The 27,712-nt window shown below is 42.8% G+C and overlaps 1 protein-coding gene across 3 annotated transcripts in view; it reads left to right on the plus strand.

The window, feature by feature from the left end:
- The window catches only part of LOC311249020 (mediator of RNA polymerase II transcription subunit 13-like), an 83,934-nt gene that overhangs the window by 45,386 nt on the left and 10,836 nt on the right, over positions 1-27,712 (plus strand). The window contains exons 3-15 of one of the 3 annotated variants that reach the window (XM_084339681.1): positions 6,104-6,188; positions 9,556-9,639; positions 20,163-20,308; positions 21,581-21,787; positions 22,633-22,797; positions 22,887-23,043; positions 23,145-23,249; positions 23,842-24,498; positions 24,881-25,094; positions 26,043-26,124; positions 26,243-26,364; positions 26,598-26,694; positions 26,832-27,049. In XM_084339681.1, coding sequence (XP_084195807.1) covers positions 6,104-6,188; positions 9,556-9,639; positions 20,163-20,308; positions 21,581-21,787; positions 22,633-22,797; positions 22,887-23,043; positions 23,145-23,249; positions 23,842-24,498; positions 24,881-25,094; positions 26,043-26,124; positions 26,243-26,364; positions 26,598-26,694; positions 26,832-27,049 — 2,339 coding nt within the window. The remainder of the gene's footprint in view (positions 1-6,103; positions 6,189-9,555; positions 9,640-20,162; positions 20,309-21,580; positions 21,788-22,632; positions 22,798-22,886; positions 23,044-23,144; positions 23,250-23,841; positions 24,499-24,880; positions 25,095-26,042; positions 26,125-26,242; positions 26,365-26,597; positions 26,695-26,831; positions 27,050-27,712) is intronic. The other 2 variants (XM_084339682.1, XM_084339683.1) reach the window with 2 other exon arrangements.

Raw genomic sequence — 27,712 nt, forward strand, 5'->3', positions numbered from 1 at the left:
GTTATATCCACTTTCTGTGTTATATTGAGGGTCGTGTAGCGCAGCTGACCGAGCTGCATTAACTGTGGCTCAGTGCCAGGGTAATACAGCATGTTACTACCATATTAACAGCCAGCACAAAGACAGTGAACCGCTATTATGGTATGGGTAAAGGCTATAAGTAATCCCCTCTGGGCTTCTTACATGTCCCTGCACACCGGTCTTATTGTTTTTCTGATGTCCATGTGAGTATTAAATGGGAAACTGGCCGCTTTGCTCATATCCCACAAAAACCTGTCGTTACAGTACATGCAGAGAATTCAACTGAGTGAAGAGATGCAAAAAAAATCAGAATAGCTTATTAATAACAGTGGAAAGAGTAAACCGCTGCTTTCAAATGGGACAAAAGACTGTCTGCATGCACCAATCAATAAGTCCTGCAGAGTCTGATAGCAAAATGAATCCATTTTGATGACTTTGCTCTGAGCTGATGTGTCCTGCTCTCTGTTTTTTTTTTTTAACAGTCAGCTTTTATGGCCTTTTTAATTTTCTCTAGTGACATCTTTAAACTTCAGCCGGCCCCTCAGTGTGTTGAGAAACCACTTACACTTGTGTCAGTTTGCCTGTAAGGAAGTGTCACCACAGGACACTAACCCATTTTGCAGACATGTAACAAGTTTCTCTCACGGCTCTTACGTAACATTATCAACCTGGACGTGTGTGATGTGTTGGGGGGTCAGGCTCAAGTGTTACGTGTCGAGGCTTTTAAATGGAGTTAAATGCTGAAGATAGGGTTCACCGTTTTTGACAGTGCAGTGGGAGACATTAAGATGGCTCCCAGCCGGGCCTCAGCATTGGGGAACATGTACTTGATAACTTGAGTTACTTGTTACTTTCCAGGTTCAGGTTATTCAGCGTTGCTAGGCTATCAGTTGTGACATGTAACCAAACAGATAGTGTTGTGGGCGGGACACTGCGTGAGAGAGGATGCTGAATCAGAGCCGAAGTGGCACATTTTTTAAACTGATTGACTAAAACTGACGCCGATGATCGGAAAAATGCTGAATATCGGCAGCAATCGCTCAATCCTCGACGCACACATGTGATCCACCGGTCCCATGTAATCTGTTATTAAGACTTAGTTGACTCACTGGTTAGCACGGCTTATTAAAATCATCATCATTACCATCATCCCTCTGTCCCTGTGTGTCTCTGTTTCCCTTTCGGTCCATCTGTGCAGCCTTATAATCTTTCGCTCTCTCTCTTATTAGTTAAAACACACAAGCACACTAAGGCATATTGCTATGCACAAGCACCACAGGCACCACATACCCACACACACACACACACACACACACACATACACACACACAGCAATCAGAGACCAACCTCTGCTCAGACATGCAGCAGGGCAGCTAATTAGTAAAGTGGCAGTGGGTTTACACACAATGTCCGACACACACACACACACACACATTGCCCCGCGAGAGCACATAGCCTGCACGCTGCAGAGACACCACTGGACGCCAAGGCTGCTGCTGCTATTGATCCGAGACAAATGAGTGAATGAGAGAGAGAGGGGAGGAAGGAAACGTGTGGAGAGGGGTCATCGTGTGCGAGACAGAGTGTTGTCACACCCCCGACTCCCGCCGTCTCTCCCCCCTCAGATCAATACCATCTTTGTGGTGTGTTAGCGCAGCGTTGTCAGTGGTGAGGGGTCACTCCCTCTAGTGGCGTGACACCAACACAGCCAGGTGGAAAGCGAGGGGAGAGGAGTCGATGTAAAGATGAGAGAGGGTTGAACACACTTGGGGGGGGGGGGGAGGAGAGAGATGAGGTTGGAAGGAGAAGAGGAGGTGGAGATGTAGAGAGTGGTTGTGGCGACCCAGTTCCATCACTGCTTGTTTGTGTTTGGAGTGGCGCGGCAGTTAAGAGCATCGTGGCACGGGGGCGGGGGGAGGAAGGTTGTGTGATTTAAACATGCATCCTTGAGGACGTTACCTCACCGTACGCAGAGTCGGGCCCAGAGCTCGCATGTGCGCTGAGGCACACACACACACTGTTTCCTGAGTGTTTGGAAAAAACTACAATATGTATATTTTTTTGCCAAATCCTTCTCAGACATTTTTATGTGGCATTTTATTTCAGGATTGTTCCCCCATTCAGTGTTCGCAATAAAAACGTCAAATTGTATAAATATTGGACATTTTACTGTTTGATAAGCTCATTAAACAGTCGGTACATACATCAGCGTTTGCGCTGGTGAAGCAAACCGTCGCTTATGAATAACAATTCATCCTTTAGTTGTCAACTATGACATTAATGGCTCAATATTATTGGTTATCAAATTATTGGTTTGAGTCATTTTTTAAAGGGGCAATGTGTGAGAATTTTACTTCAAAACATTACAAAAATTAACTAAAATGACCAACAGCGAGTGAAAGAATAACAGTTTTGACATCAGTTCAAAGACTTGTAGGTATCGTGGTGCAGCGATATCTACTGTTGTTAGCATGCTAACAGCTAGCCCAAGCCCAACACTCCCCTGGTACTCCGAGCTCGCAGTCCTGACCACTAGATTAATGATTAACAAGAGCTAACTAGCACTAGTTAGCACCAATTAGGAGCTACCTTGCTGATATGCAGCCCCGTTTGTTCCTACACGTGAATATTTTCTGGGGTTTTTTTTATTCTTCGATGACAGTAAACTGAATTATATTTGGGTTGTGAACGAGATAAGACACACGTGGACGTCACCTGGGACTTCAGGAAACACTGATCACTGATTTTTTACCATTTTCTGTCATTTTATAGATGAAAGAACAGTTTACAGATTAATCAACAATGAAAATAATCGTTATGTGCAACCTGAGCTTGATTGTTAACACGAGTCTGGTGCGTAATCACTCAACCCATTTGTGCCTTCTCCCATTTTTTCCTTCATTTCTATTCTTGGAAACAAACATGACTCTTTGCTCCGTGGGGGACTTGAAATCCTTTTTTTCAAAAGGATCTGCTTCTTTTTTTAAAAAGAAAAAAAATCTGGCCAATTATCGGAAAGAAATCAGTGAAAAAAAGATGAGCTTTCAGTTTAATCCAATCGAGGCTGATTACATCCAGCTCCTTTAAGATCGTTCAGGCACGATGCACTTCCCTGTGTCTCAGGCTGTGATAGATGACGGATCGTGATGCTTTAAAGCCCTATTGCACTTAGCTGTGCATTTAGTGTCTACAGTGCACTTCTCCCTTGGGCCATTTGTGTTCCTCCTCTGATTAACAGGCAGTAAAAACTCAAAACATGCTGCTCACTGACTGACTGTTGGGGAAATGAGAGTTTCGTGTCATTTTCCCTGAGTGTGCACGTCACACACACCCCCACGGGACACCGCTGCTTTAATGTATCAGATCATTGTTTATTTCACACTCCATTTTCTATATTTATAATGCTTGTGTGGGGTTGTGCGTGCATGCCTGTGTGGATGCCTGACCTTGCATGCTTGTACGAGTGATTTGTTACACCATGTGTTGATATGGTGCAGTGAGCTGGCTCGCCGACAGCTACAATATAAACAGGAGCGTCTAATGTGGATCGCATGTTTCCCAGGCGTCTAATGATTAGTCATTGTCTATTAATCTTTTAATTATTGTCTCTACTAATCCATTAGTTGTTTTGTCCGTAAAATAATCTGAAAATGGTGAAAAATGTTGATCATTGTTTCCCAAAGCCCAAGAAGACATCCTGAAATGTGTCCACAGACCAAAGATATTTAATATACTGTCAGAGAGCAGTGAAGAAACTAGAAAATATTCACATTTAAGAAGCTGGAAACAGATTTTTGACTTTTTTGCCTTAAAAATTACTCACACTCATTTGAAAAAAAACATCGCTGTTGTTCGAATCATCTGCCCCCTCAAGTGGTTGCCATTTTCTGCACAAGCTCCTGTTGCTAGTGCGAGCTACTGTGCTAATGCTAGCTAGCAAACGTTAACGCTGTTAATGCTTGGTACCGATGATGCTAGCTAGCTCACATTAGGGCGCTACAGTATGCTGGCTGCATAACCATTAGCCTACGTCTGAGCTAATGCCAGCCAGCTAATGTTGCTGATGCTAGCCAGCAAACGTTAAGGTTGCTAATGCTAGCCGACACTGTTGTTACTGAAGCTAGATAGCTCACGTTAGGGCAGTACAGTGTGCTGGCCGCATAGCCGTTAGCCTACCAGTGAGCTAACACTGCTAATGCTAGCTAGCTAATGTTGCTGATGCTAGCTGGCGAATGTTAAGGTTGATAATGCTAGCCAACATACTGATGCTAGCTAGCTCAAGGGCAGTATAGCACGCAGGACGCTTTGTCTACCGTAGAACTCAGCTATTCCTACATTTTAGAAACCTTACAAACATATTTAAAATTATTCATTCACAAATCTAATAATCTAGATGTAGTATTTTTTGAAGAATGACTTGTTTGCATGAAAATATTATCAATGTGACCTTCAAATGATCGATTGCTGCAGCTGTAGTTGTTCTCTTTTAGCGGCTACAAATGCCGACGCATGAATTAGAAGAACACATGTAGAAAAGTTTCCTTTAAGATCCCTGTCTCTGGGGTGTGTGCTGTCCGCTTTTTGGGCGGGAATGTCGGGAGGATGGGGGATTCACAGTTTTGGACTAATAGGGGTCAAGAGCCTGCGGTGGAGCTGGTCATGACTGGAGTAAATGAAGATGGGTCGTGGCGGACTGGGTGGGGAAAGCAGTAAGAAGTGAGAGAGAGAGAGAGAGGGGGAGATGTAGAGACAGTGAGAGCTAATGAGCTGGATTTGCTGGAGACTTGGCATTCTGCTCGTGGTGCTCGCTCTATCTCCCTCCTCTGTAGAGGAGCTGGCTAGAGCGAGCTTCCTGTCTGAGCCCTGAAGCAGGAGTAAATGAGGGAAGGGGGGGAGGAGGAGGAGGAGGAGGAGGAGGTGGAGGTGGTGGTGGTGGTGGTGGAGGGGTGTTGGAAGCAATAGAACAGAGGAAGGAGGAGAAGGAGGAGGGTGAGGGGCGGGAGGGACCTGTGTTGAAATTGAATGCCAGGGCGCCATGTTCTCACCGCCAGCGTTTCCATGGTTACAGGGTAATTCTGGCGAGTAAGGAAATTTCATTCACTGTGGTATGAAGAAGAAGAAGAAGAAGAAGAGGAGGGAAAAAAATGAGGAGGGAAATATCAACAAAGCAAAACAGAGAAAGAGAAAGGAGGAAACCAGGGAGGAGAAAGGACGAGGAGTAAGAGGAGGAAAGAGAAAACCTCCACTGGGGTTTGTGCCACCCATCCCCCAGGCGATCTGCCTCTGTCTCTCATTCCTTTTTTCTTGTGTATTTCTGTGATGCTTGGTTTGTTTGCCACCACCCTATAAGCAAACACAACACCCACCCACAAGCCTCCAGTTCTTCCAGGAGCCCTGCAGGTATATGGCAAAGAACAAAGAGAAACACTGTTAACTGGCCCCTGTGTGTGTGTGTGTGTGTGTGTGTTCTTATTTTGGGAGGACATCGATGGGGGTTGGTGCCGGTGAAGGGTCGCGGGGGGTTAAAGAAATCACATTTGACACATGTGAAGCTGCTGCTGACATGTCAGAGGCCGAGTGCAGCCGATTTGACCACGTTTGTCCTCGGCTGCTTGGATTTCACAGGCAGAAAAACGGGTTGAGTTTTTATCCTCGGTGTGCATGTACAAACCTGAGCACGCAAGCATGTGTGCGTCCGCCTGCGCAGATACAGCCACACTCTCACTCTCCGCCTAACTGAGGTTGACAACTGCATGGGGTTTGACTGGGCTGTCGCTGCAGCCAACCTGACAGCTGTACAGCCGAGCACCCTCTGCGCACACACACACACACATGCATGTGAACAGATCTTCTGTGTAATTTCTGATATGATGTACAGGTTTTCTCATCAGCACATGCAGCATGTTTTGACAGAGCGAGCCACGAACACATGTAGTTAAATGTGTTGTTTATTATCATCAAGCTGGTGTGTGCAGATGTTTCGCTGTCACGGAAAATATCATCGCTATTTCTTTTTTTACTACCGAGAGATAATAAAAATGTTGAGACGTATCATTTGATGATTATTTTCCCTCTCTTTCAGTGGCTGAGGAGGGGCTGTGGGAGTGCGGGCTGTCCTACGAGTGCAGGACCCTCCTGTTTAAGGCCATACACAACCTGCTGGAAAGGTAAAACGATCATCAGAAGCACTAACTACTAACTGTTCCAACAGTAGAAGCATACACACACAGTTACTTCATTTGCACATTTTTGCTACTTAAAAGTCATTTTCAAATAAACATAAATATTGGCATACTACAGATAAATTGGTATTGGCGCATATGTTGTCAGATCTGCGCCTGAAATTATTTTAATGGATTATATTTCAGAAAAAAGATGCTCGGGGGGTAGTTTAAATCTCCAGTGATGTTTACTCTTTGCTCTGATGTCATCTTAGACGATATAGTTTATAGTTAAACAGTAAAATATCCTGCCTATATAAAATATATCAATACCGGCTATATTCACATCGGAAATTTTTGCTGCCAATATCTGTATCAGCATCGGCCCCAAACATCGAGTCACGTTCTATATTAAATTGTTTTAATCATTATAATATATTATATTAATTTAACACACTGTTTTCACTCTACACTTTAGTTGAACCCATTTATTTAAAAGCAGCATGTAAACATACACTATAGTAAAGGGTTTATAACACACTATAATGTAGTTGTAAGCACGTAGAGGTGTGTTAATGTAACTGACTCCTCTTGTGTCTGTAAGCAGATAATGAATAACAATATAGTAAAGTACAGTTGTAATAATAAAGTTGTGCTAATAACAGAAGTTATTGACAAATATTCAACTTAATATTAAAGAATACCCTTTTGTCTGCATAATAGAGTGGTATAAACTAATTAGTACATTTTTATATAGTACTGTAGTGTTTATATAGTATTTATACATGTGAAATAGTAATAAAATCACAATAACTGGGAGTATATTGTGTACTTTTGATGCGTGTTTGATTCAGGGAGCCTGAATATTGTGTATAGAAAGGGATATTTTTAAAAAATCCCCAAATTCACCAAACAAACAACAAACTTCATGTCGCTCCAGTAGACATCTTTAGATTTCTCGCAGCAGCTTCACCTTAATGAAATTATAATCTGAGCGCTGAATCACTTGCTCAAGTACCCAAAGCTCTCCTTTCTGAGTCAGAGCCATCTGTTAAATGAAGCAGCACATATTTGCTCTCTATTAAGTTAAGCATCAGTGATCATCATAGGGGGCAGGCTGAATTAACCTTCCTATTACCTTGAAGCTAACTCCTTTTATAGCTCACTATTTCAACAAGGGGGGGGGATCACTTCCACTCTCGCTTTCATATCGAACAGATGAAGTTGACCTCTGTCACTGACTGTTATTATTGTTGTCATTATTTACGATTCAATTTGAATTAATCAAGTCTCCATCAAACAATTACAAATAGGGCAGTTATGAATATTTAAATAAATGAAGCACAAAAAAAAAAAAAAAACACTTATGAAAGACAAATGTTAAGAAGGTCTAGAGTCAAGATTTCCTCATGATACCAATTAAGGCTTGCAAGCTAGGAGAGCTCTGTCGTATGGGTAATTAATTTGAACATTTCTCAGAATAAGACTGGAATAACAGCACATGAGGAGTTTTGTGGTTGGTTGAAGTCTCATGGTCACCAGACTGACCGCGCAGGTGGGCCGTCTGACACTCGGGCTAAGGTTTGACTAACAGGAGCCCACTGCAGCAGTGTTTTCTATAGGCATACATTTATCCTCAAAGCCTTAGTCAGTGGAAACCAAAGCAACTCTAAAAGGAGAGGAAACTCTAGCTGGATGCAAATAATGCTGTGTGTCTTCTGGATATGTAACATGCTTACATTTGTGCCAAAACAAACTTTGTACAGTTGTAATATGTAAATGTCGTGTTTGCGGCTTGTTTTGATACCCTATGTGGCTAAAAAGCAACCTAGAAGAAGCAAAATTGGCCTTTAAGAGCCAAAGTTGTGGTGGTAGAAGAGTATTACATTGTAACAACAGAAAAGTCGGTTGTATCAGTCAATCAACAATTCAACTGTTGAGGGACCTGCAGGTTTTTTTCAGCATCCACTCACAGCTTGTTGCTCCGTGCGTGTAATGTAGTGACTCCCCCACAATGTATTCTTTGATAGGGCTCCCGTGTAGTGACCGTGCACTGATCTAATTCACTGAACTCGTATTGGGGCCATTACTGACCTTTTTAAGCAGTTTGAGTATCGGCTACAATACGGCTCATCCACATTAAATACAATTTGTTGGTTGATGTTTTTGTAAAAGTTCTTGTTTCCAAGAAATAGAGAGCTCTTATGTTCGATAAGCAGCCTCGGTCAGATAACCAAGCACGATAATAAAGAATGCACCAAAGATGGTAGAGCTGCAGGCTGAAAAGCTTTGAGTAGCTCGGCCTGGCTGCGTTGAGAGAGGGCCATAAAATAATTTTGTAATTCCTCGACCCGGGTCAGAGGGTCCAGCAGGGAATTCACTGGCACCTGCTCACAGAGACGAGTCAAAGTTGCGAGAGCGCCGAGTTTTGTCTGTGAAAGGAGGCCGAAACGAGGCGAAGACGCGCACAGATGGCGGGACAGCCAAATAGGGAGCACGACGACCGAACTGTTTGATGTGATCAGATTTTGATGTGATGAAAGGAAAGGTTTTTGGAAAGCTATGTGTAAGAGGGCACACCACTTAGGGGAAAGCAGATTAGCAAGAAGATTACCTTTCCTTTTCCTGTGCACCTGTCATAAACTCCACATGTCTGCAGGAGCAGAGGGACGGCCCCTGCTGCAGCTGTGATGCGTAAACTGTTTGCAGCTCCTGTGTCTTATTTCTGCTCCAGTGATTGAACTTACACAACTTACGCTGCATATTATACAAACACGTAGAACAGCTTCTGCACATATAAGCAAAACATTTCATAACTTAGGTCTTGAATTGAGGAATGGACAGCTGTGTGATATAATCCTACACAACACCACCGAAAGCTACGGCCTCAGAAATCGCCATGTCACGTATCATATGCTTTTATTTTCATTTTCTACACTCTCCTCTCTTTGAAAGCATTTTTATCTGTAACCATTTATTTCTGCTTTTTGTTTGTATTGTCTCTTAAATGCAATTTTAACAGTTTCTTGTTTAATGTCTTATTTTTATTGCATTTCTGTGTCTTTGTAAAGCACTTTGAATTACATTGTGTCTGATTATGTAGTGGCTATAGTGATTCAAAGCTTCCCTGATGTTTTTTACAGGATTTGGTTAAAGGACCCTCCGAAATACAAAAATTCGACTACATTTTCTACTTTTATGGTTTCTGGCTATGATAAATGGTGCAATTTTTTTGTTTTTCAAAAAAGAAAACACGTCTTTCAAACACGTTCAATCACTGTCTTGTATATAATGAGAGAGAAGATGTTGATAAAGACGTGTAATGACTGACTTTCTTTCTCCTTCCTTCTTCTTCTTCTCCCTGCTGCTGCAGATGTTTGATGGATAAAGGGTTTGTGAGGATTGGGAAGTGGTTCTTCAAGCCACATGAACTGGAAGAAAAGTCTTTGGCCAACAGGTAGGCAGAACTTTCATCACACACACACACACACATGCTTCATTGAGCCACTGTCATCGGGCTTTCTCAGCAGGTTTCACATATGTTAGGCAGTGAGAAATACACACCACAGAAGTCCATGTGTGTGATCATGCGCCTGTGAGTGTGACACAGCCGGCCAGTGTGAATGGCTTTTATGTGATTCAGTATTTGTCGAGCCCCCTCTCCTTGATGTTCCAGCGGCTGGCTCGTGGTGTGAGACTATTAAAAAAAACCGGGGCTGTGAATGGCGGTGAGAGGTGAGAGCCGAGCTGAGTCGAGCTCTCGCAGCTCTCTCTGGGCAAGGGGAGGCTGGTATTTTGTGTGTTTGTGTGTGTGTGTCAGTGTCACGCTGTGTGAGTGTGCAGGCAATGTGGGAGACAGACTGAAACAGAGTAAAAAGAGGGGTGGGTGTGATGACAGTAGCTCAACTTGTTGCTTCAGCCATTGTAGTTCCCTCTCGCAAGCTCTCGGTCTGCCCACTCCAGCTTCTCCTGCTGGTGACGATGCAACATTCCTCACATCTCAAACATACTCCGTGCTCAAATGCTAAGTATCCAAGTAAACGGCTCCTTGGAAACCACTTAGCTGTCAAATGGCTCATTTTTAGAAATCTTGCTTTGAGGCAGCAAGCACAGAAATCATCCCTCTATTCATATTTACTCTGTAGTTCTTGAACTGGAAAGCTGTAAATTGCATTGTCATTCAAACGGCGGTGCAAATTAAACAGACGCACAGGAAACTCTTTGCACTGGAAAGTTGCTGACACAAGTGCAGCGTGCTGTAGCAAACTCAGGCACTTTAGAGCAGCAGGTGGAAGTCCTTCCGCGAGGCGCACAGTGTGACATTTAAAGAGCGTTTGTCACTGGCGCCGCATATAAAGTGTTTTGAGGAACTTTTTGTACCTAGAAGCACCCTCAAGGTAAAGCTTACCACCCACAGGTGAGAGATTAAAGTAAATACACCTGAAAAAAAGGAGTGTAGAAACATAATGAATTCAGATGCTTCCATACAGAGACACAAGCTGGTCACTGAATGGTTTGATGTGAGTGGGAAGGATGTGAATCATTTGTTATGGCCTTCAGATCTCAACCCAGATGAACACTTTTGGGAGATTTTTGTAATGAGGTTAAAGTAGGTTAGAGTTGTTCAATCCCTCCAATAGTTAACACGTTTTCTTTAGTAGTTTGCAAATTAGCTTAGTTAAATTGGAGTGTATACACGTCCTGTGAACTAGGGTTGTTCCTAATTTCCCTGTTGTTTCAACACAAGTATAAAGGAGCTCTATATAACTATTTGTAGCAAATTACATGTATTAATCACTTTTTTTATTGGCCATGTGTGAGCAGAATGTAACGTGACGTGAAAAATCAGACCTCCCCCGTCTCTGTTGGTTGCCTGTGGACAACTTGTTCAATGTTATTTAATGCTACTGTCGTTAGCATCAGTAATGGACGCTTGTTTTTTAAAGCAACATTCGACAAGGAAGTAAGGGAGGCCGATGTGGCCTTTGAAATAATATTGCGATATTTTTAGGTTATATAGCGCTACACAATATACTGTATATATCCGGATATTATACAATTTCCTCAACAGCGCTCCATAAATGCTCGGACGAGGCAATAAAATTACACAATATTTTTTTTACCAAATACCTCGATATCGATGTTGCCACAGTATTGTAGGGATGACTGTTGGTACATTGAGACAATGAGATTTATCATAAATAATCATCTGTAATGTGAATATAATGATGAAGTGGGTAAAGACAAGTATTAGAACAAGTAGAACAGTCTGGTATCACTTTACTATAATGCAGCCTTTAAAACCAGGAAAAGACAACACTTATGACATATCACCCACAGGTGATAGATTGACATGACATGACATTTCAGTGTTAATCATTGGAATATGCAATTCAGCAAGTTTTAAAGTCTAGTGTTTGTGGTGTGTTTAATTGTCTTGTCAACATACGAGCACTTTATCCTCCCATTGTTAGCCCCCATCCTCCATGACCCCACTTATAATTACCATGGATGTCTTTTACTTTTCTGAGGTTGCGTTTCTTTGGTGCATTCTCCTGTTTGACAAGTGACTATTGTTCATTAATTATCCAATTAAAAAAGGCTCAGACTTTGCTTTAAAGAGAAAAAGAAAAGAAGAAAACGTTGAACAAGTAGCAAAATGGTGCGAGTCACTGAACGATCGGTTAATAACAATTGTGTGGGAGGTAGGAAGGTGTGAAGACACTGGGTCCTGAGTGTGTGTTTGGGTGTGTGTGTGCGTACTGTACAGCGTGTACACAAATATACGTTGAGTTTCTCTGACATGACACTCGGTGTTTGAGTGAGTGCAGAGATTTACAGGATCTCCATTCCTCTTCATTTTGACAGCTCTGTATGAATATATTGTCAGCTGGTACGCCCCCTGCTGAGCCAATCCCGACTCACACTGTCTGTGAATTATTGAACATCCTGGAAGGAGAGACAGAGAGAAGGAAGAAGAGACATTCTTAAACACGCAGACGCAAAACAAATACAAATCTCATGTAGATGTCTGCACTGGATTTCATGCGGCTGTTGCATGTATCACATGGTGTTAATGAGCCATGACGTTTTTGCTCTCGTTCCACATGTCTCCACTGCTTGCTCCCAGCACACACACTGTCCTAAATGCCCACACACACACACACACTTTCCCTTGTTCCCAGAATAGCAGTGTTGCCCCACACTTGACAGTGCGAGCTGTAAGAACCCCTGCAGATCCCTTTCCGTCAGTGTTTTCATGCCATGAGGGAACATTGCTCAGTTAGGCATACACTGACCTCCTGCCTCAGCTGTAACCAGGCTCCTTTGTCTCTTCTTCACTCCCACACTGTGCCATTTATCCCCAACAGGGGGCGCTTCGGAGCTAATATCCATGCCATGCCCCCATACCCGTGCCAACTCCTGTGCCTTGGCGCTGCCGCCTTTGTCAGGCTTATCTGGTGTTTATCCCGTATGTGTCCCCGGGGGCACGGCGAGGATTGGCACATCCAGGACACCCTCCTCTGCCACACCACCCTCCGCCCCCCCCCCCCCCCCCCCCACCCCCCAACTCCTCTCTCAGCACAACACTCATGCTCTCTTTGTGTCTGAATGGGAGGAAAGCACTCTGGGTTGGTAACGGATTGCATCAGACGCTGAGGGGAGCGTGCGAGAGAGAGTGTGTGTGTGAGGGAGAAGGAAGAGCAGGGAGGAGGCTCGGTGTGTGTGGTGGGGAGGTGGGGATCAGAGAAGGTGGGGGGTCGTAAATTAATCATCACTATAGACGGCTCAATGGATGTATTAGAGTCTGTCTCCCTCATTAGATCAGTCAATTTGGTGCATGCCAAGTACAGCAGCACACGGTATATTTGCTAATCTAGGTGCTTTCACTCGCATTAATGACCATATACTCATGCATAGCTAATGTTCTTATTTGACAGTGTAACAGAGCTGTCCTCTGGTACTTCCCCATGAAACACAACACAAGTTGCACTGTCTGTTTAAGCTGCTATTTAAAAATGGCAGAAATCCTCACCTGACCTCTCCTCTCCTCTCCTCTCCTCTCCTCTCCTCGGGGACCAATGACATTGAGATATTAGCCATCTCCTAGGCAACAAACATTTGGTGTTAGGCCACATCACAAGGTCACAGAATCTCCAGAAATAAAAAAAAAAACAGCAAACAAACAAATACGACAAGCATTCCCTCTAATCTCCACATTGTACTGCATTGTGCGATAAATCTACTGATGTTTATTTTTATTTGTTTTTATAATTAAAATAACGTAACAAACGGATGTATGCAGGGGAGGAAGGAGTGCTCCCTAATATGAAAGAAATCTTCTGACCTAATTTTGCTCATATTGGTATGTTTGGTTAAATTTGCTTTAAGGGGCTTAAAAAAAAATGTTGAACTCCCAGTTGCAATTAGCGAGAGAAAGAAAGTCACATGCTTTTACTTCATGTGGCCTTTGTTCTTCATCTTTATTCAAATGCTAATGCATTAACAGTTGGATAGATTTAAAATAACACAAAATTATGACATTTAACCTTTAAATAAATCAGGGATTTGATAATCCTCTGGTTAACTTTGAGGCCAGCTGATTATTTCACCAGTAAGTGACTGACAAGGAAAATATTGACCGACTGGCAGACAGATGGATAAGATTAAATGAGTTACTGGCTGAATGAATGGTGGACTGACTTAAATACCAACTGGTTTACAAAGAAAAAGGCTTGAATAAAAGTTAAGAGTTTGAGATGTGGAACTCAAGGTTTTAGAAACAGGGTTTTTTCAATGACATTCAATGATATCTATGAGTATACGTAGTGTTTTCACTGTGTTTTCCAGTACTTCATCCAGTAAATATTTGTTGCTGGAACCGTTAAGGAGAAGATGACCCATTCGATGCAATCAACTTCTTCTGCAGACTTGAATGGAGCTCAATTGGACATCCTACATTAAGATTCAGGCATGCCAGAAATTGGCAATTGGCTTGTAAAAGCTATCAGTAATAAATAGTAAATGTATTGAAAATAGAACTTAAATTATTTTTTTTATTATTACGTAAATGACACTGAAAATATGTGAGTAGGAAAAAATAACAATAAAAGCACCACTTTTGAAATCATTGATGAATGTTACTATTACGGTAAATTGTATGTACGTAACTCTATCAGTCATAACAAGACTTTTAGTGTGAAGCCATTGTATCCACAGTATTTAAATACAGCAGCTTCTGTCCATGTAGTGGCTTAATGATTGACTACATATACTGAGAGACATAAAAATATTATGTGCTACATGAAACAGTATCTGATGTGTTGTCATGTTTTTTTCCACTATTGACGGAGTTATTAAAGCCATTTATTTCCCTTTTAAGATAATAAGTGCCTCTCTTTCATCCATAAGCATCCTTGGCAATTATTTGTATTGCCGAAGTACTTGCATTTAGTCCTTTGAAACATGTTGTTCTTCGCGTGTCTTGGGCCTCCCTAGAGACAAAAACATGATGCACTATTTGCCTTGATTTCTAATATTACCAGGTAAAATCACTGAGAGAAAGAAGAAAACAACCCCACATGGATCAATAGCAAGGATGGTGATACATTACAGCTAAAGCCTACCAGCAGATCCTTTTCCTCTTGTTTAATTAGGACCACAGATACGAGTTTGAAAGCCTGTAGAAGCTCGCACTGATTTTCTTACCGAAGTTAGTGACTCAAGCATTTCCACTTGGCAACATTTGTGTGGGAATACCCTGCTGACAGAGTACACTAGAACAAAGATAATTATACCTATAAAGCTGACTTTAAAGGTGCCCTTGTAGTTTGTTTGTGAAAAGTCATGATCACATTCAGCGTTACTTGCAAAAACACATTCTGTGGTCCTCTAGACTTAAAAACATGTGGCAAGAACGCGTCTTTCATCAACCACGTATTCACCAACATGCACAAATAAAGGGATCAGAAAACATTGCTCTACAGTGCTACTATTGGTCAAAAACCCCTTACTTACCTTTAAGTATTTTAATTATATGTGATTTTTTCATCTAATGACATTAAATAAGTTTGATGAGAAGTGTCACATTTAAAGCAAAGTTTTTCTATCATGTGGAGTAAATGTGAGTTATTTAGATAAAGTCTGATTTAATTGAATTAAATTAAATTAATTCAGCCAATACATCTTAAGTTAAGGGGAACTTCGACATAAACTTGTGTGTTTCAACTTATTTCCTGAGTGTGTTCACAGTCGCTCTCTGGACTTCCAGTTGCAATAGACTGAAATATTTTCCAAGCTTCTCGTGCTCATAGAAAGTGTAGCGACTGATGCCCTTCAGCATGACACCTTTTTTCATCGTGAGTCCATATTAATTGTCGGAGCAGTGTTTGAGCACAAACATTGTGATAGCAACACTGGCTAAAGCCTCCCACTTGGGGCCACTGAATAATACATCAAGCTGACTACATCCCCCCTTATGCCCGTGTTAATACTTGTGTGTGCATGCAGGACCATATGCACACACCTGCATAAGCCTGAGAGTATTATGCATGTTCGGTGGTTTGGCTGGATTTGTTTGTGTGGCGTAAACTTGCTGTGCCAGTGCAGTGGAAGGACTTATAGAGCGTGTGTGTACATGCTGCTCATAAGAGCTTACAAGAGGGTAAACATCCTCCTTGACGTCGGTCCACATGCACCCAGAGCAGCAGAGCAGCGTGTACTGTTTCCAAGGGATGTGCTGAGATCGTGTAGGAAGGGTTAGGCAGCCAGAAGGATGGAGATAACTCATAATAGTGCTGCCGTGGTGGCAGAGAGAGAATTTAAGGTACAGATTAACAAGATTAATCCCTCAGATTTGAGAGAATCTAAGAAAATGTTATCACGCCTGCTTGGTGTATATGATTGTAGCTAATGATATCAAAACACAGGCATCCCTTTGATGCCTCTAACAGAGGAAACAGACGCTTTGTGCTTCGCTTTCTTTCTCCTCTCATCTAATCTTGTTTTATTTTTTTCCCCACTGGGTTAGACATGAGAGCGTGCCGACAATCAAGATAACCGTTGTTATTTTATGTGCATGTGATCGTACACACAGATGCTTGTGTGTCAAGTCCATGATGCATGTCGGACATTAACCAGCTCCCCTGCTGGCTGCCTGGCTGGCTGGTGGCGTCGTGATGGGGTGAAAAGACACATGTTGTCACAGGAATCTCTTTCACTCAGTGGCGCTCAAACATGCACGTACAGCCTGCCGTACATGTACGCGTTTGTACACATGTGATGGCGTGAATGTGCGCCGTTAATGCTGTCGTATAAGCTTCAGCACATACTGTGCGTGTAAAGCCAAATGAAATGGACACACACACACACACACACACACACACACGTACAGTGACGTTGCTGTGTGTTCTCCGGCTCTACCCTCCCTGATTGATTTCACCATAAAATTGTGCTCAGTAGCCACCCATTAAAACTCTGATCTCATCGATATGTGTGCAGCAATTGCAGTGCGTGGCACTGAATTATTCACCTCCTCCTCTTCCTCTCTCACTCGTCTCGCTCTCACTCCTCATTTTACACTGTATCCTTTCTTTCCTCGTCCTCCTGATCTCCTCTCTATCCCCCTGTTCTCCCTTTTCGTCTCATGCATCTCCTTCATTTTTCCACCTCCAGTGCTCACTCTGTCTCCATCTTCTTCTCCTCTGCTCTTCCTCCTTTCTTCCTCCTCTCACTCTTCTTTCTCTCAACTCCCCCCCCACTGTCTCCTCTCTCTCTCTCTCTCTCTCTCTCTCTCTCCAGTACTGTCAGCCCTGAGGCGAGTCTCAGCCATCACTCCTCTTCATTTATTAATACCTGTACTCATACAGCCCAGCACACACAGCTGCCTCACATCTCTGTCCACTGCTCTCTCTCTCTCTCTCTCTCTCTCACACACACACACACGCACACATGTATGCACGCGCTTGCCGACTGCACAACTGTCCCCGAGGATGCGATGAGCCCAGTGTGTCCACACACTCACACCCGCTTACTGTGCAGAAAAATGCCCTTTGTAAAAGGACAGGGAGCATCAATCTCCCAGCTGCGTCAGCCTCCAGTTTGATGCTCTTTTTGTAGTTCTGCTTTTCCCTCGCTTGCATTTAATTGCACTTTATTGCAGTTATAATAGCTCTTAGGTCATAATTGTCGCAAATTACTTACTGGTTAGACTGATTGCTTGTATGTTTATCATTTATTCTTGTTTACCCAGCTGAATTCTCCCTCTCTACACATTATTAAACGGCTTAGATCGCTCACTAGCGTTTTTGGGGTTTTGCTTTGTAATCACAGTAAAGGATTAATTGAGAGCACAAAGGTGAGTCATTTTTTTTTATCAGCACACAATAATTTCAGCTGAAATCTCAATAGTCTCCAACCACTAATTCTGTTGGATAGAAAAAGAGAGACAATGATACGAGAAAAAAAAACGTGATGATTCCCAGCAGCCGTTTGGCCATAGCTGCCGTTTTTACGAGGGGTCTAAAGGGAGCCATGTTTTTTGTACACACATCAGCTCCAATCAGTATACACACATCTCATAAAACTATACAATAACAATATAAACAGAATTATTAACACAAGAGGGAAATAAATTCTGATGACTGCTTCATTTCACAGCCTTATTTAATCCGTGCAGGGCTGCGAAGTGAAAATGTAACATGGTGAAATACATACAGTTTATCAGTCAGTCAAACAATTAGCCAGTCTGTCTTTGCCTTAAAACCTCTTAGTCGTGTCTATATGTAAAAGTAAATTAAAGGGTAACTTAACGTAAATTAAAGTGTGTTCAAAGGTCTTGGAGAGTAGTACTGCATACGTGAAAAAAGTAGTATAAAGCCTTTTGTGGCTGCAGAGAAAGCTGGATGTAATCTGAGAAATTGCCTCCGGTGATGTCACTCAGTGGCTAAGTCGCATTGTGGGTAATGTAGGCGCCGAGTTTTGCATTGCACATCTGTAACACTGTTGGACTCATTATGCACAGTTTAAAAACAAATGACCATAACTGATACAGCAGAGCCAGAGATGCCACCTTTTTATTCCATGCCATACCTGGTGCCTACATTACCCACAAGGCAACTCCACTGTGTGCACTGAAAAAATGCTGTGTTGACTTACTTAATTTCTTTTTTAATGTAAAGTGGGTGCACAAAATACATTTATCTAACACTAGATATATTTATTAAGTTGACCGATGTTTTATTTTTTAAGTTGAGTGCAATAGTAATTGCAGGGTAATTATTTTTTGAGTAGAAAGTATGTTCATTGTATTAAAATTAATTGTGTATATTCACATCAATTTAATGGTTTAATTAAACGCTGTAAATAAAGCTAGCTGTCTTCCAAAGAAGAGTTTAATGACAGTTTAACTGTCGAACAATGCATGCTGGGAAGTCTGTTGTATTTAATAAACCAAGCCAATGACAGAGACTATTATCTGTATATATTGAAGGCGGAAAAAAGGCAGATCTTAATTATTCACATTAAGATCTCTTTAACAAAAAAATAGATTAAAACATTTAAAAGTGGTCAGAATCAGTTTTTTCAGTGTGACGTCACTAGAGGCAAGTAATCAGATTACACTCAGCTTCCTCTGGAGCCACAAAATGCTTTATCCTCCTTTGTCACATATGCAGTAGTACTCCCTAAGACCTGTAAACATATTTAACATGTAAAACTGGTGGAGTTACCCTTTAAGTTATGTCGACTCAGTGCTGGCATAGAGGATAATTGGGTCTTTTATGCTTTTCAATAGACTGACTAAACATCCTGAATGTAAATTATGACGGTTGGTGCGTATGTGCGTGGCAGTTAGCTGCGTTTGCTCCTCTTGACTTGCAGCTGTTCCACCGAGCTTCCCCATGCAGCTATATATAGCTCTTCATATGGTGTAATGATGCACTGAGGACAAGGCTGGAGGGCAGTGACATTGAAAGCATGCGTGTGAACGCGCTGCTTTAGCTCTTCTCTTCCTCTTGTGATTGTGCAGACCTGTGTCCAAACCACCTGTTTTGAGAGAATGTGCATTTTTTTTTGAAGCAGAGAATTTGGCCTCTTCTCTCTTTGGGTGCACTCAGCGCCATCTGGAGGCCGTCACGGTCAACGCCACGACATATTTGCCTCCCTCAAGACTGTGCTTAGCTCTGCCCATGAGTGACTGTGGAACTGGCCATTTTATTGAATTTGATGATCCATTACAGCTCAAATGGAGGTCCGGCTCCCTCAGGGCAAAGGAGATATTGCATAGGCAGCAGGGTAATCACAAGGAGATTACAGTACCTGCTGACTTTATTGTCAGTCTGATATATACAAACCAAGGTAGTAAGGAGCTTTATAGATTAAAAATATACATCAGTGAAGCCGTAGTGGTAGTTAATGATGTCCAGCCCGCCCACTGGTATATAGATTGCAATAAGGCCCCAACAATTACTCCTCTGTGATTAAAAAAAGAGCAGTGTGTGATGAACTATGCCTGGGCTGTGTAATAAAGCGAGCGCTGCATATGTAAACATGTAGTCACCACAATCAGTCATAAGCAAATGAGGATTTATACCTGCAATAAGGAGCCGATGTGGGAGACGATGAAGATGATCAATGAAGGAAGGGCTGAGCGAGGCTTTCACAAAGACAGCGTGTACGCTAAATTGCAGTTTGGAGAAAAGCTGTCGTCATCTGTCATGAGCGGCATATTCATGCTGTACATTTGTTTTTCAGCAGCTGTGATTTATGGGTTTATTTGATCTCAGGTTTAACATTATTAAATCTGATTTTATTTCATTCCGATCTCGGTTTAATTGCGTTAACAGTTGCGAAGGTACGTGTAATTAAATCGGACAAAGCGAGCTGCTCCTGTCGCCGAGACACACACACAAAAGAAAAAACAACAGCATGTTCCTGTGCTGTGCTGCTTCTCACTGCTTCTTCCTGTCCTCTGTCCCCCAGTGAACACCTATCATGCTCCTTCTCCTTCTTCCTCCACGGGGAGAGCAACGTCTGCACGAGCGTGGAGATCGCCCAGCACCAGCCTGCATACCACATCACAGAACACCACATCCGCCTCGCGCAGACCTCCATCACACCAGTGCAAGGTAAGACCACAAAGCCAGTGCTGTTTGTTTATGGCTCATGTACACAGAAGAGAAACAAAAATGATGTTCAGGAAGCATGTGCTGAGGAAGTATTCAGAGGCATTACTTAAGTAAAAGTAGCAATACCACACAGCGAAAATACTTAATTTGTGGGTAGTCCTGGATTCAAATGTACTTAAAGTGTCAAAAGTAAAAGTACTCACAGTGCAGTAAAATGATCTGTCTGTGTTTTACTATTATAAAACATGTTTTTGGATTAATATCACTCGTGCATCAATGTGTATGTTGCACTTTACTGCAGTAGATATTTAAGGTTGAGCTCATTTTAACTGCTTAATATACTGTCGGGTAGTTTGATCTACAACAATGCATCATATCTCTCAAGCTTTGCGGCTTTCCTTTTTTTTACACTCCCATTTTATTGGATCCTTTTGGCACGGAAAGAAAAAAAAAAAAAACAATAAAAAGCAGCACACAACATCATTGCCAGCCACTGTGACAGCCACAACTTCCAGGCGGCAAACATTTTGTATTATACTCTGTGGACGGGGAGTCTTCAGGTCTTCGTAATGTTTCCATGATCAGTGGAGAGTGCAGTAGGAAGGATGTAAATTATATTTTAGGCAGTGAGGCTGACGAGGGATAAGCCGCCAGCCATGTTTTTCATTTCAACAAATAATGTATCCATTTTTTCCATCTTGCAATGCAGAGGTCATTTTTCTTACTTAATAGAAAAATCAGTCTTTTTGATGATTTCAAGCCAATTATCCACTCTAGGCAGGACGCCCTGTCACCATCTACAAGTGATTGCTTTGTTGCTACAGTCAATATTTTCAGGAGCTATCTATCATTTCCTGCTGTACCTTCTGGTAAATCACCCAAATAAAGGGATATGCATGTCACTGGGATCTGCTGTCCAAGGATTATGCTGCATGATCCTTCAAATAGCTCGCCCCCAAATAGCTGCATCTTTGGCCAGCCCCCACAATTTCTTAAATTCAAATTTCCAACATTTATGGTTTATTGCTCTCATGAGACACATGGCTTTCACTGGACAGGGAGTGAATGAAAAATCGTAAGCCGAAAAGTAAGTAGTAGCTAAAGCTGTCAGACAAACGTAGTGAAGTGACAAGTGAATTATTTGCCTCTTAGATAATAATATAATAATAATTTAGTTACATTTAGTTATGGGGAACCTTCTGCAAACTCACCTCCTCAGTGTGTATCGTCACTCTGCAATATAATGAAATGTCTGTCTTTGTCCGTCTGCAGTGGTCCTGAGTCCGTACGGTCTGAGCGGCACTCTAACGGGTCAGGCCTACAAGATGAGCGACCCGGCGGCACGGAAGCTGATGGAGGAGTGGAGCTACTTCTACCCCATGGTACTTCAGCAGAAAGAGGGAGGCGGAGAGAAGGAAAAAGAAGAAGCGAGCCAGGGCTACGATCGCAACGGCCACGTGGCGGTGGAGGTCATCGTAGGTACGGAAAGAGTCAACACGTCTGTTGGATTTAAGCGAACTGCGTCTCCAGTCGCATAATTTACAGCTTCATGGAATTGAATGTAGCCTATCCAGTATTAAGACTTTTGTGTCTTTTCAGGATGAGAACAGCAATTACACTGGGTTTCAGTACAAACACAGAAAAGAGTAAGAACCATAGGAAAGATAAGAAAAATGATCATACTACAGTGTAACAGTCCTGGATAGCACTACTGCAAAACATGTGGAAGTAAATAAACAATTTTTAAATAAGTGACAACTGATGAAACATACTGTATGTGGCCACATCAGTGCTTCTAGTGCTATTGAATGGTACTTTGTCTCCTCGTAGCACATCTCACATTGGAAAAGGGGAAATGGCTGGAGAGCAGTCAAAAGAGAGAAAGAAATGATAGGGAAGTGGAGGTAAAAAAAATAACCCCGGGGAGTTATTCTTATAGCTTTGTCTAATCAGTCTGATCCCACAGCGTTGGTTTGACCTGATTATAATCAAAACTCACATGGATACCAGTGGCTTCTACATCTAGAAAGGAACGTCTGTCTCGTCTTTGCTGCCTGAAATGATAGTGAGAAAAGCGAGTGGGAAGGGATCTGAGAGATGTTTTGTATGAGCAGTGAGCAAAACCGTTTGATCACATGGATAGGGACTGTACTACATACAGCGCCTGCTGTGGTTGTTGCCAAATGTCATAAATGTCTGCAACATATATTCTCCGAGTGGTGCTTGTTTTGACCGTTTCCAATGAACCGTGCAGTTAAAAAAGAGCAGCTGTCCCTCCTGCTGTCTCATAACATTTATTAATGCCCTTTTTTTTGTCTTCTTAGGTGGGGTAAGGATGACCTATCCAGCTGCTTTGGTGCTGATTGCCCAGGGGGACCTACCAGTGGAGCAGCCTCCACCTGTTCCTGCCGCTCAGGGCCTCAGCAGGGAGACGAACCACTGCAGCGTGCCGCTCACACCGCCCACGTCGCCGCAGCAGCCCTGCTCAGGTAACAAATACGTACTGTACATACTCACTTATTCCATCTGATGTACAACATATTGATAATCTCTAATTATAATTTCCTCATCTTTTCAGCGGACAGCGGCTTTGTGACCTCCGCCTCCAGCGTCCCCACACCGGACAGCAGCATGGGCGTCGCCAGCATCAGCCCGAAGCATTCTGGGAAGAAGCTAACCTGTCAGGTGGTCCATCAGGCCTGGAGGGAGTGCTATCTCAACCAGCCTCAGTACGCGTAAGTTGAAGCGTCGCTTTGAGTTCACGTGGCGTGATTAGTATTGAAGAGCAGTGATGCAGCTGAGCTGGTGCCCTCATGGATCTGTTTGCTCCCCGCAGATCAAATCAGCCAACTGACGTGACGCCTAAGAAGGAAGTGCCAAACGGAGGAACCACATGGGACTTCAACGATCTGGGAGCGAGAGTGTCCTGCAGCTGCTCCAGGTACCACGGGGCTGCACGCAAGCTGTTCAATATCAGCAATAATGTTGTTTTTTTTTTATATTCCCAAGGTTTTTACAGAGGTGTTTGTTCAAACATCATCCATAGATCTGCTTTATATATAAAATATGATAGTCATTTGCATATGTAAACATAACATTTCAGAACAGTTGTGATGCAAAAAATTATCTCAATGTAAGTAATCGCCTGGGGAAGTTTAATTAGTTAAATAATAATAGAATAATTTAAAGTAATAAAAGAAATACAAAATAATAAATGAATTAAAATAACGATTTAAAATAATAATAATGATTTATGATTTTCACCTGTATTGTTTACCTGTAAAAGCCTTTTTCCCACTCCAATGCAGACTTTGTTCGGGGAGTTTTCGTCTTCAGAATAATACATTACAGCTTTATAAAAGGGCTTTGTTGTGATGAGAACAAAGAACAGAAAGGAAAAAAGAAAGGAAAGGAAAGGAAAGGAAGTAAAATAAAAAAATAAGTGGGGAGATTCTCATTATTGTTTCATGAAATAAACCTCTCTGTATTGTTAGGTTGTGTTTGCTGTCTAAACATACTTGACTGTATTGCAGGTTGAAGCAGCAGAAGCTGAATCTGACCGCCGCGTCCACTGCCAACCCTCAGGCTAGTGCCAACCCCACTCAGTCCTCTGGCCCGTCATTATACCCTCCCTCCCTGCCCAAACACAAGACCAGTGACAAGACAGAAAAGGCTGACAAACAGTCCAAGAGGCCAGCCACCATCCCCTTCCACCACCGCCTGTCTGTCACACAGGAGACCCCTCTGGAACAGGACTCACCGGGAGGGCCTCAGCTCGGGGGTCTTGTGGCGCTGGAGCCACCCATGGAGCCTCTGGCTGCTATGCCAAGCTGCAAGTATCCCAAACCGCTCTCCAACGGCAGGAAAGCCCCCGAGTCCCTTCTCCACTCGCCAATGTCTCCACTCCCGCCCACACTCAGCCCACACCCCCGAGTGCAGGACCCAGAGGCCCTGGATGGGCCCATGGACATGCCTGTCTGTCCGGATGGGGCTTCGGGGATGGGGATGATTGCCAGCGAGACGGCTGTGTACACAGCTCTCCTGAGGCAGAGGGAGAATGGAGCTGGCTGGTGGAGAGGCTTCAGGACTCCCAGGACTGATAAGACTGACTGCAGACCCCCTGAACTCCCCTCTGATAAATTAGAGGAAGTGAAGACAGAGACAGCCGCTGAGGGAGCTCCACTGAAGAGGTCTCTTTTACTTTTACTATATGTTTTTACTACTATGTTCGGAGATATGGGTCTTGTTCCCTGTGCTGTAGCTGTCCTTCCCTGTCTTTTATGTACGTTTAAGTATCAGAAATGTTTTTTATAGGTGCTGCAAGTTGGAAGGCCAGTCCAAATATCCTACAATGTGGGACAATAAAGTGAATCTTGAATCTTGAGTAGCAAAGAATATACTAGATATGAAAAATCAACAATAAAAACTGGGGTACCACCGGAGCTGAAAGCATCCGAGTTAGTTTGAGATATGAGATTAGATACGAGGTCAAACAAGGAAGCGAGCAAGACAGAAACAGCAAACTACTACTGCTTATTTTTTTCATTGCCTTCGTCTCTTTTTCTCCTCCAGACTCTACACACAGACTCTCAAGAGATTTAAAATCTCCGAGGAGAGGGTGAGGGACCACATCCACACCTTGGGCCTGTTCCAGCAGCCAGGGGTGGAGGCACTGCGGGAGCCCGGGGACGATCCCTACGACTTTAAGGAAGGAGACATCGAGTACACTTTCTCCACCTCCAAGAGGTTAAAGGGTCAAGGGCGAGAACCCACCAAGAAGGTCAAGGTAGGACAACAAACACAGCATGAAAACACTCATATCAACTAAGATGGTGAAAACATTGTGCTCACAGCTTCTTTCTGCTGCCTCCAAGTGGCCCAAAAAATAGTAATGATAAGCCTGAAGGTGCTCAACAATTCTGCGGTTTATCAATCAAGTGTACTATGAACTTTACTGCAGACTGGAGTCTCTGTTAACATTAACAAACAGGCAGATCTGAGTTATATCCGAGCGTCTGTATCCTCGCTGTGCTGCGTCAATGTAAACTACGAGGCCCTGGCATTAACATGCGTATTTGGTGATCTGATAACACGGGGACGGCTCTTCATCTTGCAAATTAGTCTCGACTTTCATCTCAAGTAACCACTTGAGATCGCATCTCACTTCCCGGCTGTATATGCAAATAAACATGAACATCACTGGGACAAACGGACACAGCGTTTCTTTTACACAAAGAAAGAAACAACTGAATGTGCCAAATTTGGAATTTGTCGTAGACAGCGTTTCAAGTTTTTAAAGTTTCTCCAAACTCAATAACAATCTTACAAAAGTGATTTTATAAGGGAGCCTGGAGAAATTCTCTCCCTCTTCATCTCCTTGCTGTTGGTAACTGTAGTTGATGTGGCTGCTTTGACCTGTAGTATGATGGTTCAAGTTTGCAATCTGCTGTAGTGCAAAACATTCTCAAGTTGTTGAAAATTGTTGTTGATAACTATTTATAAGTTAAATTGTAAGTTATCCTGGCCATTGTAATAAATAAATCCAAAAAACATGAACATCACGCACCATTTACAAGGACATCTTTTCTAAAGACTGACCTTTCAGCAGGGAAATAAATGTAGACATCTTTTCATTTAATCTTTGTTTCAGTGAGGGGCTCCTTATGTTTTATTTTGTCAACGTCAGACTGGAATTACAACTGAGAATATTCTTATTTTCTTCTAATTCATCCAGCAGGGAGAAGAAATCACCAGCAATGGAGCACTGCCTGATGGGAAGGATGCCATGTCCATTTTTAACTCGGCTCCAAAATCAGGTGGGACATAATCGCCGCCATCGACATCAGATGCATGTCTCACAGTGTACTGAGTGCAAACATTCATGGGTCATTTGGAGCCGCGGTTCTGAAGTTGTTTGTGTGTTTGATGTTTTAGATGAATCAGGTCAGGACGACGGAGCTGCCAAAGCCAATCCTTCTCTGACCCGAGAAAAAGATCTAGTGGTCAACATCTCTGATCTGGACAACATATTTGATGAAGATGAGGAAGAGTTGGGGGTGAGGCATCGTGGTTTACGTACTATATTCTCCTTCTCAGTGTTTGCGAGATATACTGTCTGAGTTTTTTGTAATCAGCACAAGAGAAAATTAACAATTTTTAATTTTAAAGATTTAGTGGAAACACAGACACTGATATTTTAGGTATTAGTGTCTTTAATTATCCTTTATGTTTTACAAATTGTTGCATTAAACAAAACTGATCCGCTAATCCTATGTGTAATAATTTGTAGACTGTTTACCCCAACCAGCACTCCACCAAGCTTGCAGTATCGACAGAAGATCGCCCTCCGGGGAAGGAAGGGAGAGTTGCAGTACCTTATCCATCAAGTGAGTATTTAGTTCTTTAATCTTTCTATGAAGCATCATTTTGTAGTTGTTGCACTGACTTGTGTTATCCCCTTACACCTGTGTAAACTACATTTTTCCCTCTCTCCATCTCTTCCTCCTTCTCTGTCTCCTTTCAGCAGTAGCAGACCTCCAGCGCATGTTTCCCACGCCGCCTTCTTTAGAGCAGCACCCGGCCTTCTCTCCCATCATGACGTATCGTGACACTCCGAGCCAAGAGCCCCCCGCGCCCAGCGGAGCGATCGACCACCTGCCACCTTTAGCCTCCATTCACCACACTGAGTACAGGATGGAGATCGAGGAGGGCATGGTCAGCCCCCGGCAGGACGACATCAAGGTGAGCGGAGGCGGTCTACGGCACATGTCGCAGCAGATTTAGCTTTGTGCTTTGAGAAAATTACACTTAAATACGGGAATCAGGACTGGTTAATTACTTTAATAAATGACGTCAATCCCTTTAAAACTCTCATGAAGGGGAAGTCAATACTTGTTGACTGGCTCCTGAGCAGCTGGTCCGGCTCGCACATTATGTTGGAATTGTTTCACTCTTACCTGTAGCTCGCTAATTAGCTATCTCTGTGCTTTGAGTCAGACATCTGTACTGACTGCAGGCTCTGTGTGCCGGGAAGTGCTAATTAAAGTAGAATGTACTTAGTGGCCACCGTTAGATGCATCTGCGTGTTGACACGAGCAACAAGCTCCGCCAAAAAACAAGTATGGTTAGTGCAGCTCGATATGTTAAACACGCATACAGGATTAAAAAGTTCGATTTGGCTTCAGAATTGATTGGATCTAAACAAATTAATGACAACTGAGTGCTAGCTGCAAATGGACTAGTTTTTCATTGTATTGTACTACAGGCTCTATCATTTACTGTGTGTGACGTGGTGTATATCAACATGTATTGAGTGGTAGCCAATGTGTTTTTTAAACGAGAATGCAGAGGAGGTATTCCGGAGAGATTTCATTGAGATAACAAGAGCTGCAGCTATTAATCGAT

The sequence above is a fragment of the Pagrus pagrus genome, assembly GCF_965226575.1.
Source record: "Pagrus pagrus genome assembly, chromosome: 19".
NCBI lineage: Eukaryota > Metazoa > Chordata > Actinopteri > Spariformes > Sparidae > Pagrus > Pagrus pagrus.